The 22,296-nt window shown below is 36.3% G+C and overlaps 1 protein-coding gene across 3 annotated transcripts in view; it reads left to right on the forward strand.

Moving 5' to 3' along the window:
* Nucleotides 1-22,296, forward strand: part of NBEAL1 (neurobeachin like 1) — a 95,203-nt gene that overhangs the window by 22,168 nt on the left and 50,739 nt on the right. For 2 of the 3 annotated variants that reach the window (XM_039354704.1, XM_039354712.1), the window contains exons 5-16: nucleotides 385-466; nucleotides 1,496-1,623; nucleotides 2,638-2,720; nucleotides 4,817-4,902; nucleotides 6,682-6,988; nucleotides 8,959-9,065; nucleotides 12,577-12,663; nucleotides 14,015-14,098; nucleotides 14,957-15,055; nucleotides 15,803-16,383; nucleotides 19,180-19,312; nucleotides 20,474-20,593. In XM_039354704.1, the coding sequence (XP_039210638.1) occupies nucleotides 385-466; nucleotides 1,496-1,623; nucleotides 2,638-2,720; nucleotides 4,817-4,902; nucleotides 6,682-6,988; nucleotides 8,959-9,065; nucleotides 12,577-12,663; nucleotides 14,015-14,098; nucleotides 14,957-15,055; nucleotides 15,803-16,383; nucleotides 19,180-19,312; nucleotides 20,474-20,593 (1,897 nt within the window). The remainder of the gene's footprint in view (nucleotides 1-384; nucleotides 467-1,495; nucleotides 1,624-2,637; nucleotides 2,721-4,816; nucleotides 4,903-6,681; nucleotides 6,989-8,958; nucleotides 9,066-12,576; nucleotides 12,664-14,014; nucleotides 14,099-14,956; nucleotides 15,056-15,802; nucleotides 16,384-19,179; nucleotides 19,313-20,473; nucleotides 20,594-22,296) is intronic. The other variant, XM_039354721.1, reaches the window with a different exon arrangement.

The following is a 22,296-nucleotide window of genomic DNA, read 5'->3' on the forward strand; positions in this document are numbered from 1 at the left end:
TTAACTCATGTTAAGCTATAAGTTGCTTTCAAAGCTAAAATAATATATCATTCTAAACCAGAAGTAACTATATTATGGTTAGCATAACATGTGGCCTCAGCTATTGAAAATATAGCTAACTGGTCATTCTGATATTAATACATTTGCTATATCAAGGTTTCTAAGCTTATAGATTGTCATTGTCTAAATCTATCTACTGTTCTGAATTATTTTGAGACTACATTACCAAGAAAAGTGAGATTTTAAAACATGTAGCCTCTCATAATTTGCATTTTGAGATATTTGTGTAGGAATAATTTTGGAAATCTCTATAGATATTCCTTTCCATCAGTTCGCTTCTATCATACAATTTCTTCACCTCTTACATGTTTCATTCTGTTTCAGAAATTTAGATAATGTGGAAGAGATTGGAACTTGTTCCTATATTAACCATGTGATTACAATGACCACACTCTACATTCAGCAGGTAAATGAATTTGCAATGGCCAGAAGGATGACCACAATCTGTATTAGAACTGTAAAGGGTTTAAGCAGTGGGAGCACACAGGCTAAAGTAGTCTGTTCACTTGGAAACCAAACATTAAAACTGAAGTCAACAATGATGTATATTTAGATATAGACAGGATATATATTTCTACAATCATTATTTTGTGCTTTCCTTTTTCACTACCTTTTTTAGGGTTGGGATTTGGGAAAGGGGAGAGAGGAGAAGTATGTTTATTATTCTAAACTAAGCCAAAGAGCATTATTTCAGCATTTTATTTTTATTTTTGTTGACATTGTGTAGGTGCATGATGCCAGGGAGTGATTTCATTATGTAATTTGTGCATTTTATTTATGATTTGTTAGATTAATTATTGTTAGAGCTTCGGGAAAAAAAGGTGGAATATGAACGTATTAAATAATAATTATTATTTGGCAAGCACATTGTGCGAGGACTGTGCACAACTTTGAATTTTTTTTCTATACCCTGTCACAGATGCTCTCCTTATGCTTTGATATGCCAGTTAGTTAATTGGTGAGCTCTTGGAGTTTCCTGTAATGCTAAGAGCCTTTTGCAACCACATACATCTCAGCAGCCTGTGAATCAAGTGGCTGGCTGGCTGACAGGGAGCTCAGTGAGGTGGAGGTTGCCTTCAGTATGTTTTTATCCTCCTTTTGGTGTGTGCTCCACCAGGTCATGACTAATGCAGCCCTTAGGATCAAAACATTTGCCTGACTGTGTTATAGCTAAAAATAGAAAAGCAAAACTGGTCGGATTAAAACCTCCTCATTCTTATCTATGCTCATAGTGATCATATGCCATGGATTGGTTCACATATAATTTGTGGTTTGTTCAAGCTAGGTTTGTTGAACAAGCAACGTGGATACATTTCTATATAGGTAGCAAACTGAAGATGTACAGAATGTTTTTAATTCAAGCCATTGAAATGTTTGTAAAACACTACTAAAGTATTTTACACTATGATGAAAAACTTGTTTGTTACTTCTTTAGCTAAAGACGAAAACAAAGGAGAAAGAAGTGGCAGATCAAACATCTATAGAAGAGTTTGTGCGACATGCGCTGGCTTTTTGTGAAGGTCTTTATGATCCATATAGGAATTGGAGGCAAAGAACTGCAGGGTATGTGAGAATATTAACACTCTGTATCAACACTCTGTTCTTGTTATTTTAATCTCTTTAAAGTAAAGATGCAAAATATATAATCCCACAAAATGTAGCGCTAAATAGAAAATATATTGATTAGACAATTCATGTAATTCTGCCCCTCAAATTGCCTACACTTGTGATTTGCTACCAGAATAAAGTATAAGCCTCCCAGTAAGATGCTTCAGGACCCTTCTGTATCATCCACCATAGGGGAGACAGAATGGGAGGCTACATCCAGTTTATGCTAGTAAGGAGATTAGATGGACCTCATCTTTTTTTTAAGTTTGAACAGATTATGTTATAAAATACTCAAATTTCTATCTGATGCTGCATTGAGATATTCAGACTGGAAAATAATGGTTATCCATTTTGGAATAAGACAGGATATTAAACGATAAATTAAAACAATGTTTTAATTCTGGCTTCTTTTAAAATGTTTAAAATGGAAGAAGGGAATACTATTCATAAAATCGCAACAAAAGGCAGAGTATAAATCAAATCAAAGAAATCAGAATTTTCCTTGTTTGATTGCTCACATCCTGAAAATTCTATAGGAAAAGGCTTCTTTTGGATCTGGGCTTTTTAAATGGAGATGTACTCATACATGTATAATCATAGCTATAAGAGTTTGTTTAATAATTTTTATTGTACGGAAGAAGCCATCATTTTTAGGAGATGGGAAGATCAGTAAAGTCCATTGTTTATGTGAATACTGTGGTTTCTCTTCAGACCATATAAATCTTTATGTGAATAAGATCAGATATATTTATAAAAGTTGCACTGTTAAAGCCACATTACCTTAAAGTTTATGTTTTTGGCTTGATGCAGAAATAAAAACAATCCAAGGGGTATTTTAAGAATGTCATGTGAAATAAATGATATACAGAATCAATGTATTATTAATGTACATATGTTTTGGTATAACTAAAATGTGTTTTGAAGCTTTATTATAAATGAATATGATTTTTTTGTGTCAATATATTGTAGGCGTATTCTGAGCACAGTTGAAAAAAATAGACAAAAATATAAACCAGCTTTACTCACAGTGGAATTTGTTCCTTTCTTTTACCGTGAGTACTTTATTATAATATCCTACCATTCAGAATTGTTTTAAACTGAGAATCTTTCAGAAATGAGATAGATTTGCACCATAATTTTCAATTTGAAGGTGCCAGTGCTCTCTGAGCTAGATTTAGCTCAGAGAACACCAAGGACCCAGAGTTCAACTCTGAGCTACAAGAATTCTCTTCTATCAGTAATTTGAAAATGATAAATAATTAAGCAATTTAAAGACATTATTGACCCAGATGCATTCTGGATAATAAAGATACATTTTCAATGCTATAGCATTGTCCTCAGATGTGTGTGAAAGTAAGTATCTTGCCCAAGGCTCCTCCACTCCTGGTGGGTTCCTGAGATACATTACAGCACACGTTCATCTGTATGTGGTATCATTTTTTGAGAGCTCACAAAAAGTGCCCTAAAACTTAACTGCCTATAAATCATAAATCTAGTATATTTTTTATTTTCCCTCTTAATGGATCTGTCATGAGTCACAGATTGCAACTGGCTTAATTGCTCTTTTCTAATTAAAACACCTTAGATAGATAGGTGCTATCAAGAACAGTGGTTTTTCCTGAATTGTGAAGAAGACTCACCATCTAAAACTCAGAACCCAATGTAGCAATTCTTTAAACATTGTGGAAAATGTTGCAAAAATGACTATCACAAGTTATTGGCACAGTAATAAAAGCACTTTTTGAAAGTAATTATGCTACATTTCTTCCTTTGAAATCAAGTCTGCAATCATTGAGACCCATACATTTCTGGGGGGAAAACCTGTAACTACGCTGAAGTGGGATACACTTTACAAAAGGCAAAAAAATATGAATTTTATATCTAGCTCTGTTAAGTATTCAGAGTTAAAATCCCTTTTAGCATTAATGTGGATCTCCTTATTATGTTTAACTTGCACAGTTAAGCTCTTGAATGCTCTTTTTGTTTCAAAACTTGTTTTGCATTTGATTACACCTCTCTCTTGAAGATTAAACAGTGACTTTGTAACAGTGCAGGCTTCTGCCATTACTGGGAACTTCTCAAGAAGCTAATTCCCAAAAAAATAATCTGTGGTGGTTTTGGCAGCAGCTACATTATGGGTCAAGCTATTGCTATGGCAACAATTTCCAGGTTAATGTTTATTACTGAGCAAAAATTCTTTAGGTCAGTTGTAATTGCCTTCCATGAGGGAAGGTTTAAGTTTAGATACAATATAATGATTTTTTTTTAGTGGCAATTTGAGTCAACATCCAGTTTGGGCATAAAACATTAGCCTTCTCAAAAATAATATGGGGAAGTATGGCTACTTAAGGCATTTCATTATGTTAAACTTATTGTATTTAAATATTTAAAAGCTGTGTAATCCTTTGAATGGTTTTAGAACTTTGCTTGATAACCTCCTGATTTTGGACCACAACTTCCACAATCCCTGGCCATTGAGCAGGGTGGTTGGGACTGTTGGGAATCCAAAGCACCCCCAAATTATGTCCTTCTGCCAGACTGATGTGATCCTCCTTTCTTTTTCAGTAGAAATCTGACTAAACATCTGGAGTCTTTTGCTTTGCTTCCAGACTAACTGCATCTTTCAGAGTGAATTTAAAACCAGATAGTCTTAGCTACAATTAGGGGAGAAATAGATCTCTAATTTACAATGATGGCCTGGTAAACATCATTTAGTTATATTTTACTAAACTATGGTAAAGGTGACTTCTTGTGAGAGAGAGTAGACCTCATTCAGCACTGAGAAAAGTGGCCAATATCTTATGAGATTAATCCAAATATTAGCTAGTCAAGCTACTTTTAATACTTTTTTTTTCATATGGTCTTTTAAAACAATCTTATTTCCAAAACTTACCTGGTATAGTCAAGGTACATTACACTGTTTGAGGAAAAAAAACATTTTATGTAAGCTGCCAGTAGAATGAGCAGAAATCTCTCTTGCAGGACAAGATGGTTAAGCTCAACCTTATCTCTTAGCTTTTCAGTTGTGCTTGCTTTGCCCAGTTAGGGAGGATTGGATTCCCTTATATTTATGGCTGCAAGTGTAGGATGGTAGTGATTTCTTTTGTGCTGAAAGTTCTTATACAAGGATTTTGTTCTTTGCTTCCAGAGTGTTTTCAAGAAAGTGAGCATCTCAAAGAGAGCCTCAAATGTTGTCTATTACATCTCTTTGGAGCTATTGTGGCTGGTGGGCAGGTGAGAATATATTAATATCCTTTTCTTAATCATTGGGATGTAGGACTTACATCTTTATTGCATCATCACTTTGTGGCTTGTGTTTTATGAATACTTTCCAAGAATGGAGAATTTGGAGTAGAAATAGATTAGTTATGACAAGATGGAGTGCAATTGCTATTTTATGGGACAGACTGTAGTTCAGAGGTAAAATGCACTCATGCTCCTTTAATACCGTAACTTCCGGTGTATGACGACTCGGCGTATAAGACGACCCCCCGACTTCGGAGCCAATTTGCATGCCTAGAAAGTCGTCTTATACGCCGGAAACTACCGTCATTTCCGGCGTATAAGACGACTCAGCATATAAGACAACCCCTGACTTCGGAGCCGATTTGCATGCTTTAGAAAGTCGTCTTATACGCCGGAAAATATGGTATCTTGAGAAAGATCCTTTCCAAGGGAGACAGAACTGAGCAATGAAGGTGAACAAAATGGTCCAATATGCTGTGAGTGTACTCTGTGATTGAAATCCCATGTGCTACTTGCTTAAAATAATAAAAGAGAGTCTATATCAGTCTGTTACACAATACCCAAGCACCATACTTTTGTTTCCTCTTGTCTGAATTTATGACAAGGCAGCTGAAACTATGCAGAAGAAAAGTAAGAAAAATCATAGATATATTGTATGTATGCTAGCATTCAAAGATGTTTTGGTTTTTAATCTTGTTTTTCTCATCAGGATTCAGTTTAACTTTAAAACAATGGTACTTAAGATGTTCTAGTAGTGAAACTGACTCTTTTCCATTTTTCTTATGCTATCTGATTTCATCCAGTTGCAAAGATGTATAATTAATGAAAATCTGTTAGCTTGTCCTAAAAGATGTTTAGGTGAGACAATATCTTAAGTAAATAAAATAAAAGTGCCGTTAGGTTCAAAGAGAAAGAATGTGTTCTTTTTCCTGAGATTGGTGAGCATTATGTATTGAAAGCAAAGTTGTGTAAAGATATGTGTAATTTTATGTTGAGAATTTTTCTATAAGAATACACTAAAAATGTAACAGTTCTGGCCAATACATATCACAGTGGAAAGCATTTCAGCTACAGCAGGTGTGTCAAACTATCACAGCCACCCCATTTCCTGCAATGGAAAAAAAGTCATGATACGTCGCGACACGTCACGTGATGTTGCGAGTTTGACATCCCTGAGCTACAGGAACACAGAAAATTGACTTATATTGGGCCACACTACTTAGGCAATCTACATGTGTTTTATTTCCTTTAACTGTCTGAATTTCCAAGATCTCTCATGAGAAGAGTTTTCTTCTGACCCTTAGTGCTTGTGTGTGTTTGGGTGTGTGTGTGAGCATGTGAGCAATGGTACCACATGACTCAATAGGCACATGGAATTTTGGGAATATTTTGTGACATTTTTCTTTCTTTTGTTATTAAGTTTTCTTAACAGTTAACATACTGTGCAATTTTTGCTTCATTTCCTCCCCATAAATAGCAAAATGTTGTCTGTGTTTGACAATTATCACCACATTTTGATGGCATGAAATTCTCGGGAATCTGAGCATGTTTGACGGCTGGGGTGAAACACGAACACATCTTCAATAAGTTCTTATGTGATTCCACTATCAAAGGGAAAAGTACTTTGGTATCCAGCCACAGGATTAACGTGCTGATTTTGTCCAAGTCACATGATTTCAAACTTGTTTCATGTGCCTATTTATGCTTCTTAAGGAGGAATTGTTCCTGATTATTTTGATAGTGAAGAAGTTTTATTATTAACTTTAGAGAAATGCTCTTCAAGCCATCTCTCCTGCCACTATGGAAGTCTTGATGCGTGTCCTGGCGGATTGTGACATGTGGGATAACAGAGACCCAGATGAAGTAAGCAGGAAGGCTGAGCTGACGTTGAAGTGCCTGACGGAAGTGGTGCACATTCTTCTCACTAGTAGTTCAGACCAGCGGCAAGTGGAAACCAGCACCATACTGGAGAACTATTTCAAGCTGCTGAACTCGGATCATGAGGCTTTGCCTAACTCAAGGAGGTCCCGTCAGTGGGAAAGCAGGTTCATTTCACTGCAGATTCAAATGCTGAGTGAGTAACAGGATCATTTGGGGAGAAGAAAGGTAGGCAGGATGAGATGCTGGGACCATATGTCAGTAGGAAATGGGGCCCTGACCATTTCATTCTCTCTCTGTGGCTTTTGCGATGGGACCACTTTTGAAATAAAACTGTCAAAATAAGAATCAGTTTGAAACATAAAGCCACAAGCAACATTAAGTAGCTGAAATGTCCATAGCTACAATAAGATGACAGTTCTTCAGTAATCAGTGCAGTAAGTTATTTCCCTGATTTTTAGGGGGCATGGCATCTGCAAGGGCATATAGACCTCTACACACTGTTTGCTTTTTAACTAGCTAAATAATTAAAGTAGAAACTTTTTAAAATTGTGTTGCCTGGCAGGAATTAGAAAATAGAGTTTGTCCTCAATTTATGATTTCTGGCTTATTAGGGAATATCAATCCAGGGTCCGGTTTTTAATGACACACTAGACAAATTGGTCCCCAAATTGGTTGTTAAGAGAACATCACTTGTGAGAAGAACCAAGTAGTATGTCGTATGCAAGGGTCTTAGCACTCTACAGGGCTGACTTGACCATTCCATGCCAATGCAGCAAGTGTCTCTTTCGTGAGCTTCAGTTAATGCTCCTGACTGAGGAGTGAGTACAATTTCTATCTATTTAAATAATTTCAGTGCTGACTAAATATCCCTAGAGTGGCTTACTAGAACCAAATTGTAAGAATTGTGATCAGCTAAGTATTCCACATTCTTTGTCCAGTTCACTCAGAAGAGGCAAATATAGTAGAACATCTATTTTCTAGGCAGAAAGATTCCCCACAGGCATTTAACAATTATTTGACAGGCTGGCTTAAGGATTTCAAGGAACTGTATTCTTGTACTTCTTTAAAGCAGTGATATTGAGAAGGCAGCTTCAGTTGATGGCTGTTTTCTTTTCCTTGGCATGATTTGCAGGATACAAGAAAGTTCAGGAGAATGAGTATCCTTCAGCTACATCTTTCTGGCTTCTCTTCTATTTGTATTGTCCAGAAATTGCATTACATCTATTGTTAGAGCATTAAAGAGAAATCTCAGATACTTAACAGTTTCCTTCTACTTCTCCTGGACCTGTCCCTAAGAAGCTTTAGTCTGGTTCTGCTGTTTATTGTGTCTGACTTTCTAGAGATCTCAAAGAGGAGAGATGCAAGCTTCTGTCATTCAAATTGTTATTTAGATTTCTGGCCTTGAAATCTAAAAAAAATGTACAACATACATAGGGATGTCACTGTGTGTGTGGTAATTTGACGTGAGATAAAATGGCACATCCAGAATTGTCCAATGAACTCCAAGGTCAAGCATAGGACTGTCATTTCTAGGCTACAAAATCTGTAGGACTACTAAATGTCAGCAGATTGATACAAAAACTGAAAAAAAATTATTTACAACTCAGTTTCATTAACCCTAATCAGATGGAGGTTTGAAGCTGGTTTTCCCTGTGACCAGTTTAATACTATATTACTTCTGCTAAGTAATCAAAAAATAGATCAATGTTTTTAAAAAAGGCAGGTGGGTTTGATGCCGTGTGCTGTTGTGAAACAACTATATATATTTTTTATTAGTTGCATTGTTAGTAAACAACCCTGTTTTAAAAGTACAATTCTATATTGGGAATAGGAATAATTGTATATTCACTCCTTACTTTATATAAATACATACGCATACATATAAAATATTACTCCTACATAATTAGCTATTGCCTTTATGTCCCAATTTGGCTTCTTTGAGCCACCTGATTGGCCAATGTAAGAGATGAAAATATATCTTTCTGATCCATTAGAGATTTTTCTAAACTTTGGCATACCATAATTTTAATGGTAAAAAAATATTTCCTGCTTCTTTTTTTCTAACAAACAAACTTCTGTTCCTTTGGAGGGAGACTAAAGCAATGTAATTATTTTAAGATATGATTCTTTCCTCCTTGATTTTTAGTTTTTTCTATTTTTAAGATGCAATCACTGCTATGTTGGACTGCACAGATCGGCCTGTCCTACAAGCCATTTTCCTTAATAGTAACTGCTTTGAGCATCTTATTCGACTGCTGCAGAATTGCAAGGTAAACAAAAGATTGTAAGAAAGATATTCATAATCTTTTGGACATGTATTTGATTATAGTTTTAGCAGAACCATTTCAGTTATATTCCAGAAGAAAACCTGATTCTTTAATAAATTGAATTCAGAGAGTGCATCCAGCTTACTTTTATGGTGACCTAGTTTTAAATAGGTTTTAAGAGTAGTGTCTTGTCTGTATAACACCAATATCAGAGAAGGGTATGAATAATAATTATTATTCCTTCCATATATATCCTTTTTATTTATCTGTAGCGCTATGTGAATTGAGACAGCCTTAGAATTGCACTATAGTTATTACGTTTTTTTTTATAACCAAGGACTTTGAATGTCTTCTGAAAGTAGTTTATTGCCATTCAGGTGTATACTCTACAGTGCTGTCTTTCTCTTTTCTTGTTAGTGTAATATCTTTTGTTTTTCTTATATTCTTATTATCGGTTACCTTGGAGTAAATCTTATTTAATTTGGTGGGACTTTAGAAATAAAAGAAATGCCTAGGCCTGCAAAAGCAGATTGGCATTTTTCAGTGTTTCATAAGTTAGTTAAAGCAGGGTCCCTTTGTAAGGTGGAATTTGCAAACCTGGTTTCCAGGATTTCCAGTCCCTTATTAAAACAAGCCTGATTTTTAATAATAAATGTTAGTGCTCATAAATATATAATTTAATTCAAAATTCACCAAATATTTCCCTCTTGTAATGGGACTTCAGTTATGGGGAATGATATAGGTTGAAGCCTGGTTCATATAGAAGTCATCCAGTTGGATAAAACATGGACAATGGTGACATGGGTATTAATATTGGAAAAAATAAAAAAGGAGAAGAGTAGTGGGATTTTCTGTCTGAAAATTTGGAGAGGCATTGGCAGACAATGAAGACCATGCAAAGATCTTAGAACTAGTGGACTAGGGATGTGCAGTATTTCAGATTTGAAGAGGAAAAAGTCCTAAGTGCCCTGGCACCCACATTGCTCTATAGGCACTTCCTTAAATAAAGTGCATCTTTTCCTGGAATCATACTATACCCTAGAAGACAGCTACGCAATGCCAGGAAAAGATCAGCTACTTTGTGGAATTATGAACAAACGCTGCAAATACATGCTAATGGAGGGAGAAGTGACTTGTATCAAGAGACTGTTAATTTGTTCCCCACACTATGTGGAAAGATTGATGATCAAGTACAGTGGTAGGATTCAGCCGGTTCGCTGGTAACTAATTTTTTGTTGCCCAGGCCCAGAATGGACTTCCAGAAGTGGCATCCACACAGAGAACCGGTTGTTCACATATTTGAATCCCACCACTGATAAAGTACCATACCTGAGTCTGAATGTATAGACAGATGGCATCATTTTTGTGGCCCTCCGGGGTCCTTTTATCACCCCATCATGGTCAAGTGAGCATTATGTTTGCGAAACATAAATTCCAAAGGATCTTCTTAAGTGGAGAGTTGAAGTTGCAATTTAGGCTTTCTGATAAATTAGGAACTTCAGCTCTTTGTCATCTTAATATTGTTTTCACCCAGTAGGAGTTACTTCTGGGCAGACATGAATAACATTGGACTTAGTTTTATTTTGTGTGAAAAAATTTTATTATCCATCATGAAATGAAATCCCATAATTTATTTCAGCGTTTTACTAACAATGTCATTCTTTTTGCAGTGTTTATGAACTTGTTCAATCTAATGCAGCTAACTGAATTTAACATTAGAGTTAATCAGATAATGAAACCCTATATGTAGCTACCTTGTGGTTTAGGATTTTACTTCAAAAGTCTTTGTTAGATATATGTTTTGCTGCACATCTATAGGGGAATGGGGTGAACATCTATAGGTTAGTCATGCTTCGTATCCATGTTGCATTCTGCATATATGTAGGGTAATGGGTGGCTATCTTTTGATTAGTTAATCTTCGTCACCCATGTTGCATGGGATTCTTTTAATTGCAAATAGATCAAGGTTGGCTAGTCTCAGTTGGGAAATCATTGAGAAGCCATGTTTATCTGTTCTTGGGAGACGATTCCTCAAAAAAAGGCACCACGGTACTGGGTTTTTGTGTATGGTGCCTATTGATTACGTCTGTGCAAATCTGACTCATACCAGTGCTCCTAATTTATCAAACATTCCAGAGAATCTAAATATGCCATAAAAATCACGCAGGTCATCTTACCAAAGCTTTGAGGCAAAATAACCTAACATCCCTTCCCTTCCCAGTCTCAGCTATGGTTAGTACTTACCTAATATCTTCCTTAACTAGATTATGAAATTAAAAATAACATGGAATTGCAAATTCTCAGTAGGAGGAAAATTTAAATATATATCAACAGCTGTAAACCCTTAATTATGGTTGAGATCACTAGAAGTGTAAAAGTAATCTGTCAGAAAGGGAAGCTGTTGGAGAAAGCCATTCTATGGACCATCTTGGTTGAAAACAGTGACAGTATTTTCCACTGAATTTAGACATAGGACTTACTTGCAAGTTCATTATTAATATATTGTTTGGAGGGACAGGGAAGAGCAGAAATGCCAGATTTTGGCACTTTTCTATCTCACTGGACCCTTTAGGACTCCCATCTTACATTTACTTTTGCTGTGAGCTCATTTAGAAAAGAGCAACAATCCTAGAATTATTTTCTTTGTGAAAAGAGAACCCTTACAGTACTTGCTGTAAGTATTCTGGTAATTTGTAGAGGTGCACATAACGTGTAAGTTATGTTTTGTTTTAAACTTATAGTAAAACATGCATTTTGAAATATATTTCAAGTTGGCTGGATTCTGACAGAAGAAAACTGGAAAGGATTTAAATATTCCGACCACAGGGACAGTAGGAATTTGAAACAAACTTTCTCCATTGTTTTTCATCCTGGAGCCATAAAAGTACTGGACCAATCTAGGGTTCCATTACAATGAAGATTTCTTTTACTTATTTTAAAAAAGGCTTGAGCTAATCTCACTAACATTATTTCAGGTAGCAACTAATCTCTCCTTAAGGTAAAAAAAAGTCAGCCAGCCAGGCAAAATCAATTAACAGATTTGCTGTGCCTTTAGTTCATAGCCTACCTCTCAGGCACAGTGCCATTAAGTCAGCAATCCACTCTCCCCTGGCAACTGTGTTTTCCATTTCCCATTAATTTGATGTGGAGAGATATCCCTGGCATTTATTGGCCTTCCCCAACTTGGGGTTGTCTAGATGTAGTATAAGACTACATCTCCTCTTTCTCATTATATGCTTTGGGGATGATGAAGTTTATTAACCAATGCATCTAGAGTCTAGACCATTGCTTTTCAGATTTGGCAACTTTAAGATGTATGGATTTCAACTCTCAAAATTCCGCAGCCACCACACTGCCTGGGGAATTCTGGGAACTGAAGTCCATGCAACTTAAACTTGCCAAGTTTGGAATATACAGATCTCGAGGTTAAGGAGAGCTGTGAACTTATTACACTGGCTGTGGCTGAGCTAACTAACACTTCTGTTACCATTATTCTTATCTCCCGTTTTAACAGCTATTTTTAAATGTTAACAATAAGGTGGCAGACAAGAATGAGAAAGACCATGCCAACAAATTACTGGCAGAAATGAATCAGGAACAGGTATCTCCTGCGACTTCCATTTTGTTCTTAGCTGAAGTCAAGGCCCCCATGGCAGGTGGTTATGAACTATTTCCTGGACTTCACTTTGAATATGCTTCCCGAATGAACTAGATGAGTTTTGACGCATGTTTAAATCTAAATTTCACTGTGCTTCAAGATATGAGGTATCTAATTCATATAATATTCTATGTCTCTTTTTTAAAACTGAGAAAAGTGAAGTCCAAGAATGGGATTCAAATTTGAAAACAATCAACTTGGTGATTCTTGTTTTAATTTTTTTTTACTTGCCCCTCCTTTCTTGTTTCTCTTCCCCTACTCTTTCATCTGTTTGTTGGTGCATTCTGGTGTAACAAGCTGTGGGGCTTTCTGGTATCTCTGGAATTTGATTTGAAATCTTAATTCTGTTGCCAAAAGATCAGAGTTCATATTTCAATGGACAATCTGAATCTGAGAGGGGAGACGTAATTGGTGGATTTATTTTGTAATGTTTCCTTTGACCTTATGAAGAAATGAACAATATCAGTTCTATTTTTTTTTCTTTAAAAAAAGATATAGAGGCCTTAATATAAGAAGTTTGCATATAATTAAAAGTTAATGTAAACAATGCATGTGAGACTCCAATTCTTTTTAAATGTAATAGCAATCAAGCATAATAAATTATTGCATAAAAGTTAATTCCTCTAACATTTTATAAATTTGTTCGGATGTATTGCATTGCGAATGAAATAGTTTTTATTTATTGTTCAGACTCACAAATTAACCAACTGATTTGAATGGCAATATACAAATATAATGTTTTAAACAGCAAAACTGTCTACCAATAAGATAAAGAACCCAAAAGACTTATGGTTCTTTTGAAAGGAAAGTACTGGGATATCTCCTGTGAGGCATGGGCTGTGAGGTGAAGATATAATTGAAGTGAGTAATTAATTTATTCACACTTTAGTATTACCCCAACTGTTCGCTAAGACCAAACTGTTTCTCACCAATATGTGTGACAAAAGTTGCTCGATAAGAAACTGCAAAGGTTTTCCTTTTTCATACCACCCTTTTGAGGTTGTCCATTTAAAACATGAGATTGTCCATTAAAGCATGAGGAAAAGCTGTCAGTCAGGTTGTCTTAAATGAGTACATGTGAAGGATTCTCTTCTCCTTGAAATGGCTTCCCTTCTCTTGTGTCTTCTTGCTTATAAGCTATGGTGTTATAAAATCCAATTCTTTTCCTGGGTTGATGATTGAGAAGCATGCCAAGGAACATTTTTCTTTATTGTGGCACAAGAAGGATGGGGTGTGCCCATTGGTCAAATTTGTCCTTATATGCCTAATATGTGGTATCTTTTTTGGTTTTTAGGTATTCCAGGGGCAGCTGGACCATCTGGCAGTATCAGCTATTCAGGCTCTCACAGCAGTGATGCACAGATCTCCAGCTGCCAAGGTCAGCATGGCTTCCTCAGAACAGTTGGAATTCTTGTCTTTGCATACCTCTTTTATTGTACTTGCTGAAATGATGAGGACTAACAATAGTGCATATTCGAGTTTGAAACAAATTACAGAAAGTGCAAATGCCAGTACAGTGAGGCAATGCTACTAAGGCAGATCTCACCATTTAGCAAAATGAAGGCCACTAGACTGGATGACTGGTGTGGTACCCAGTACAAAAGTATTGTAAGAAATCCAGCCCCTCAAGAAAAGATCTAGGTTATAACCTTTCATGTTAATATGATAGAATACAAATGTCAGAATGTTCTTCACATTCTTCACCTGTGGTGTCACTGTATGACATTGTTTTGCTCCACTGTCTTAATTCTGCCACAGGATATTTACAGTTCAGCTGACTGTCACTAGATCTTTTATAGCAGTCTCCCATCTTTCAGATAGATTTTGCCTGTCACAGCCTTCACCTGGGCTTGATAGAATGTGTTCTTAACGCTTCTAAAAAGTCAATTCAATGGCATTCTTCTGCAGAATATACATTCCACTTTGGCTATTGACCATACTAAAAGTTGTTGCTATTACTATTATATTAACTACTAGGGGAAAATTTGATTTTATATTGATTACTAAGAAAAAGCAAGTCAGTTGAATTTTGATTCAATATACAGTATATTAGAATTCCCTTAAAATTATGACAGGCTGACAAAGTTGTGAAAATGCATATATTGGAGCACATATATAGACTGCTTATACTAGTGGAATTTGAATTGATCCTTATAATTCTTTATTGTTTGTTATGCTAAACATTGACTTTCTTAGGTATATGCTGCTAACGTATACTGATAATTTTACTCTTCAGGAAGTGTTCAAGGAACGAATTGGTTATGCCCATATATTTGAAGTACTAAAATCAATGGGTCAACCTTCACAAGAACTACTTGAAGAACTTCTGAATATGGTGTGATATTTTTCTTGTTTTGAATATAATTTTAAAATAGAATACCTAGGTTAAATTATTGCAGTCAAAACAACAGAGAATCTTCTGCCTCTTTAAAGGTTAGCAAGATTTAGTTTTTATACCTCCAAATCATGTTGACAAGATGCTTGAAATATAACCTACAGCTTGCATACACACACACAGGAATAAATTAAAATGACAAGGTTAGTTTGTTTTGCTAACTCATAATGCACACAAGATAGAAACAGGACTTGGTTGTGTCTCTTATCTTAGTTACAGTTTGGATTTGCATAAGAATGTCCCTAATTGCTATTTAATTCCAGTTCTTTTTATTCTGTTTGATGGCTTTTATGAATTTGTAAAAGTATGTACTTATGTGTAAACCTATGTACTTTATGTGCATAGGCATGTGTAAGTGTTCTGCTCATTCAAGACTCTGGTTAACAGTTTAATATTCTGCATTATCTAAACCTCTCTTACTTTATTGAAGCAGATAAAAATGAAAAGGTATCACTTTAAAGGCTAACCAATACGTAAGTTTCGGCAGACTAATTCCAGAGAGCTAGACAAGCCAACAACAGAGATCTGTCAAAGCTCAGCAAAAATTATTGCCAGAGAAAAATCAGTATATCTTTCAGGGGCCACAAGATTCCTTATTGAATTCTATTTTTAAAAAATCTTGTTCTTAAGCAGAGTTTCTACACATGTCAATTGCTCGCAGTAATCTTTAATTTGCTTTTCACCAAGGCGGTTGAAGGTGACCATGCATCAGTTGGGATGTTGGGCATAAGCAATGTTCAGCCTTTGTTGCTGTTAATCCAATGGCTTCCAGAGCTGGAGTCGCATGATCTCCAAATCTTCATTTCAAATTTGCTGAAGCGGATTTGCTGCATTAACAGACAGAGTCGTGCAATTTGCGTCAACACAAACATAGTCATCCGTATCATTGAAACACTCAACAAGCACCCTCAACTCCATGGAGCTTGTGCTGAGAACCTGATTGCCCTCTTGGGTTCTTTGGGGAGCCTGTCAATGAGCTCTGAAGAACTGCATAAGCTGATTCAGCTGCTAAGGACTAAAGACTCAAAGCTGGCTCATCCTTACGTCATTCCTGTGATGCGGGCAATTCTTACAATGGCGCGAAAGCAAGACTTGGACAGCGCCTTGCAGTATTTTGACTTGTCCCATAGCATGGCAGGCATAGCAGTGCCAGCTATCCACAAGTGGCCGGGTTCTGCATTTGCTTTCAATGCATGGCTTTGCCTGGATCAACCTCAAATGATTCCAGATGCTAGCAGCAAGGGTGGCAAGAGGAAGCAACTTTACAGGTATGGTTTCTAGGATGGAAAGGTGAAAAACCAGCCTAAGTGCAGTGACATTTCCTAGGTAGCCTGAATGATGAGTATATTTTTTGGTCTTACTAATTTTCTATGTGTATCCTATACTGCATTGTTCTAATCAAATATTATTGTTGTTTGAAACAAAGAAAGCTAGCATGCTTCAAAGGATATCCAAAGTAGCATACTCTGTGGTTACCAAAGTCAGGAGTTTCTAATGAATTCTTAATTAGTTTTCTAAGACCCCAGAAGTACGAGGGCAATTCAGAAATAAACTTCCATTTGGTTATCAATGACACTTGCAGATACAGAACTTTTATTATACACATTAGAAAACTACAACATTACATTACTTTTTGACATAATCACCATTCTAATTGAGGCACTTCCTGTCCTCTACCATTTTCTGGAGTCCATTTAAGTTCACACCTACTGCTTCAGTGACTCCATCCAGCCATGTCATACTCTGTCGTCCCCTTCTTCTATTGCCCTCAATCTTTCCCAGCATTAGGCCCTTCTCCAGTGAATCCTTCCACGACTTCGCAACTAACAACAAAAAATTGAGGCACTTGTCATAACATCCTACAATGTTTGAAACTCCTTAGTAGTAATTGTTCGGCACCAAATCTCGGGTATGGGGGGGCGATCAAAAACATCCAAACTTAACTGCTTCAAAAGTTCTTGGGTGCATCTAACAGTGTGCAGGCGAGCATTATTGTGAACTAATACCGGAAGTGGCACTATAGAAAATCCCGCCAAATATGAAGGTGCCAAAGGAGTACTGCTAGTGGAGTTCATGGAGCATGGTTCGATCATCAATTCAGAAGTCTATTGTAAAACGTTATAAAAACTCAGACGAGCCATCCATAACAAGCATCAGGGCATGTTGACTTCCGGTGTGGTGTTAGTTCACGATAATGCTCGCCCGCACACTGCTAGACTGCGCCAAAGAACTTTTGAATCAGTTCCATTGGGATGCTTTTGATCACCCCACCCCCACCTTCCCCATAGCCCAGATTTGGTGCTGAGCAACTACTATAAGGAATCTCAAACCTTGTAAGACATTATGACAAGTGCCTCAATTTGAATGGCGATTATGTTGAAAAGTACCGTAAATGCCGGCGTATAAGACGACTTCCACGAGCGCTGAAATCGGCGCCAAAGACGGGGGTCGTCTTATACGCCGAGTCGTCTTATACGCCAGAAATACTGGTAGTTTCCGGCGTATAAGACGACGTTCTAGGAATGCAGCCTGGCTATAAAGATGGGGGTCGTCTTATACGCCGGGTCGCCTTGTACGCCGGCATTTACGGTAATGTAATGTAATGCTGTAGTTTTCTAATGTGCATAATAAAAGTTCTGTATCTGCAAGTGTCTGTCATTAATAAGTAAATGGAGGTTTATTTCTGAATTGCTCTTGTATAATGGTAATTGCAGTAGGTAATAATAATAAAAGTAAAGATAATGGTAACTTCAATGTGTAAGTCCGCCTAATTAAAATGACTTGTCCATACAGTGAATTAAAAACATAATAAAAAAACTAAACAACTCTAAATGTGGGAATAACAGTGCATTGGGAAAATACACAGAAAAACACTATCCCAAAAACCATTCAAGTGGGATCAAAAATTGGCCTGGCTAATTAAAAAATAATACAGGAACATTGGCTAGGAGAAGAAATTGTGTTTTAATTTGAATCTTTTAACAGTTGTATCAATAAACAATTGGAGGATGACATTATTTAGGATATATTTCTGAGTTATTTAAATCTACAGTATATACAAATATATTATTATATTGGGATATATATATGGATATATATGTACTTCTACAAATTGTCCAGTTTTGATTAAATTGCCAGAAGACATATTTATGTTCAATAGCATATTGTTTATAATAGAACGTTTGGAATTTAATACATCATTGCTGGAGCTGAGTGCCACCTACTGAAGTAGGATCATAATTTACTATATATTTATGCATTTTACAGCTGCTTTAAGGCACAGTTTCTGTGCCTTAAAATAAAATATTTTATAAAGAGAAATTATAGTGGTACCTAAGAATGGAATTATAAAAATGTTGTCTGCAACAAATGTATAGGAAGCAGACAGTGGGGCCATCTACAGAAGAAGCTGAGGATGCAATAGGGTAGGATCTCTGACAAACCATTCCATAGCATAGTATCAGTGATGTGAATAATTGTGACAACTCCCCCCTCCCAAATGTTAAGTGTGACTATCTGATAATAAACATGTCCTGTTCTCTAAATCACTCTTTAAGAATTGTTGATCATTGGGCTTGGATTTGGCTGAAGAGTATCTGCATCCCACCAGAGTTTTTGCTGGTCCTCACTAATTCTATAACCTCCCTGCAAAAAGGATCCCTAAAAAGTGAGCAGCCAGTTAATGTCTAGCAGAACTGCAGAGGACTGTGAGAGAGATGTTCAGAGGTCTCCTTCCTTGCCAACTCCATTATTGCTTTGTTAAGTGATTTATAAATCTATATATTTGTTTCTGAGTCTGCAGGTGAATGCCTTTCCACATTTTGCCTCTGGTGCTGCTGGTGTTCTGACTTCAGCTCCAGAGGAATCTGGTTCCTGAGAACCTGCCTGCTCAAAAATTTAATTAGCGGGTTCAAAAAAGGTTACACTCCTGGTATGAATTAATAAGTCTTTCTACTGTACCAAAAATCCAGGATGGGACTGGAAAGTATGTCTGTATGCATACATTTATAGCTTGTGTATAGTTCATAACATTCCATGTCTTAAATCCTGTTTTCTCTCTGTAGCTTTTTTACAGCTAGTGGGATGGGATTTGAAGCCTTCATTACCTGTTCTGGAATGCTAGTAATTGCTGTATGTACAAAGAAGGAGTATGCTACTGTGATGCTATCTGACCATTGCTTCTGTGATTCTCTTTGGGTAAGAGCAGATGTTTTGAATTTTCTTCATACATAAAAGGGACCCAATGATGGGTTAGGTGCTATTAGCTTGGTTTAGATTATTTCTCTAAAGTGAAACGCAGAGAGTCATTTTTCTTCCCCTCTTAATTCCTGTTTTGCCTTTTTCCTCTCTTCTTGGATCATTGTACTAAACTTAGAAGTCTTCATTTAAGAATAACTTCCCTTACATCCAGACTGTCATACCTCCTAATTTGGGTACTATAAAATTGGACTATCTGAAATATAATTGAATGGGACTAGGGTTGACTGATTGATTGGTTAATTACTTAATTAATGGGCATCTGTCAAGGAAGAGAAGGGTTGCATGCACAGGCACAATGCTCCTGACTGTTTTTGCTTATTAAAGCAAACTGTGATGATCTACATGCAACTGTTCTGTACAACCTTTTCATTGTTTTCTCTGCCTATCACAAGTCTAACCTAAATAATCATAATACATGATTCATAAATCAGTATTCTGACTGGCATTAATCTTGATTTAAAAGAGCCTGGGAAACATTTTTTGCAGAACGTAGCTTTGATCTGAAATGTACAGGGGTTCTTTGTAGTAACTCCACATTCATTTAACCTAAGATTATCAATGTAAACAGCCTGGAGTAAGAAATGCTAAACGGATTTTGTACAGGGCAAGGATGCAAGATGAATGCAGTGAGGGCATAATTACAGAATTCCTACCCAGTCAGCTTAGGCTGGGAAATGATGCATCTGTACGAGAGCTCTGAATAAAATCAGGGACTTTCTGGGCAGTCTGTTTTTTGCCCTTGAGGATTTGTTCTGCAGCTTCGCAGAATGCTCTGTGTGCCCTCTAAATTTTCTCTCTTGCCAATTTCCCGTTTAGCCATTTTTACCAATCTAAAACAACAGCGTTCCCATTGCCAACATTTTTGCCTTCCTTCTTTCTCTCAGATGCCATCTCCATTGTCAGCCCTGTGACTGGGGCGTTCCCCAACATGCTGGGGGTTTGAAAATCAGAGTACTAGCACAATTACTGAATTTTCTTTGTGAGGTTTGGCAGTGGTTGAGTATATGTTCCTTGGTGGAAAACAATAACATCAATAAGCCACTTGTAACTGTTCAATAGAAATGATGATGATTCCTTGCTTAAATAATTTTTCAACAGCACAATATAAGCATTGTTCACATGCCTGGGAAAAGGCCCTTTGGTCAAAGCCTTGTCTATATTTATGTAAATGGACAACAGAAAGTCTCAGCACCACTTAAATTTCCTGCCCTGAACGAAGTAAGTCTCTTCTTTGTTATTATTTGTATTCCTCCTTTCCCTTAGAGACTTTTGCTGAAGTATCACCAACAAATATACTGAACTTGCCACATGGGCTTTATCCAGCTAACAGAAATGAGCTAATTGAACATGTGCCATAGTCACTTCAAAGTAGGATGATCTCCTACAGAGATTCCAGAATGATCACCAGTTTCTGTGTGAACTGAACAAGGACAAACTCTGTGTGCAACAGTATTAGCCCTTCAATATTTCTAGCCTCAGTGAAGGTAGAATCTTAATCTTTGAGACCCTGCATTGTGTCTGCTAATTTTAAGTTTCTTACGCTTATGAATTTACCAGGTTTGATTTGCCAAAGTTAATTGTTTCCCCATGTTTTGGAGTTTTCGTTGAAATACATATGCACGATTCTCCAAATGTTTATATTTCTCTTTTCAGTTTTGTCTACCAGACAAATATATTTTTTTAATTTTTTTGAAATATATGTTTCATGAAATATTTCACGAACGTGGGGTTTTTGTATAGGTTTATTAATAATATATTTTTATTGGTAATATATATTGCAAAATTTGGAAAAGTGTCAAATGATACATTTTAGTTCTTATATTGCTCAAAACTCCAAAATCGAGTAAGATCTCAAAGATAAATTTTATCTTTTTATCTTTTTCTGGTTGAGTTCTCTGTGTATATGCATATCCTTGGTAGAAACTCCTACTTTCATCTGAGAAGTGACACATGACAACAAAACCCAGGAACCTGTTGGTTAAAGCATGTTGGCTAAGGTGGCTTTGCTGAAATCCCCTTAATACCCCTGGATATACAGACTAAGCTTTTCTTCTTTTTTAAAATTATTGACCAATTTATACCCTCAAATTAACAGTAACCTAACCAAACATCACTGAAACAAATTTCTTAATGTTTTCTCTAGAATTCTTAATAGACATTTACTTGGGGATACACAGCTCATGTTTATGTTGGGTAATATTTATCTCCATGATGAGTTCTTCCCTTTCTGTGTGACTTATTTCCATATGAATGAGAAACAAACAAGAATATTCTCACTTTCCAAATAAAATTACCCAAATTTTAAATTTAGCAGCATACGTCTATAATGTAATAGGGCAGAAATGAAACTTGCAACCAAAACAGCTGTTTTCAAACACTGCCAGAAGAAAACACATGTGATCAGACAGATGTTCTGGACTGAAATGAAATATATTATACTAATGTTCTGTAGAAATAACTGGGACAGTGTGTCTATAAGTGTAATGAATTCTTTTCTGCTTCCCCATCCACTTCATGTACAGTGTTTACTTCAGTTAGCTCCTAATACAGGATGAAAGGATAAAGGATAAAAGGTGATGAGACTTTACAGTAAATGGGCATATTTATCAGAGAGATCATATGTAGCATAAAATTAGAGGAAAATTAATTTCCAAAACAGTGAAAATATCCATCCATCCATCATATTTGAATAGCTGTCACAAAATACGACTCTGGGTAGCATACAATTAAAACCAAATCATAAAATGAACAAATTAAAAACATTCCACAATTTAAAGACATCAATATTATTATTAAAAGACCAGAAGAGAGCATATTCACCTCACTAGTTCACCATTCCTTAAGATTACCAAACCTGTTGACACAACCATGTTTTGAGGAACATCAGGACGGAGCAAGTCTCACTTCAGGAGGAATGATGT

Source organism: Crotalus tigris, unplaced genomic scaffold (assembly GCF_016545835.1).
Source record: "Crotalus tigris isolate CLP2741 ecotype Arizona unplaced genomic scaffold, ASM1654583v1 scf7180000017568.13789103, whole genome shotgun sequence".
Classification (NCBI taxonomy): Eukaryota; Metazoa; Chordata; class Lepidosauria; order Squamata; family Viperidae; genus Crotalus; species Crotalus tigris.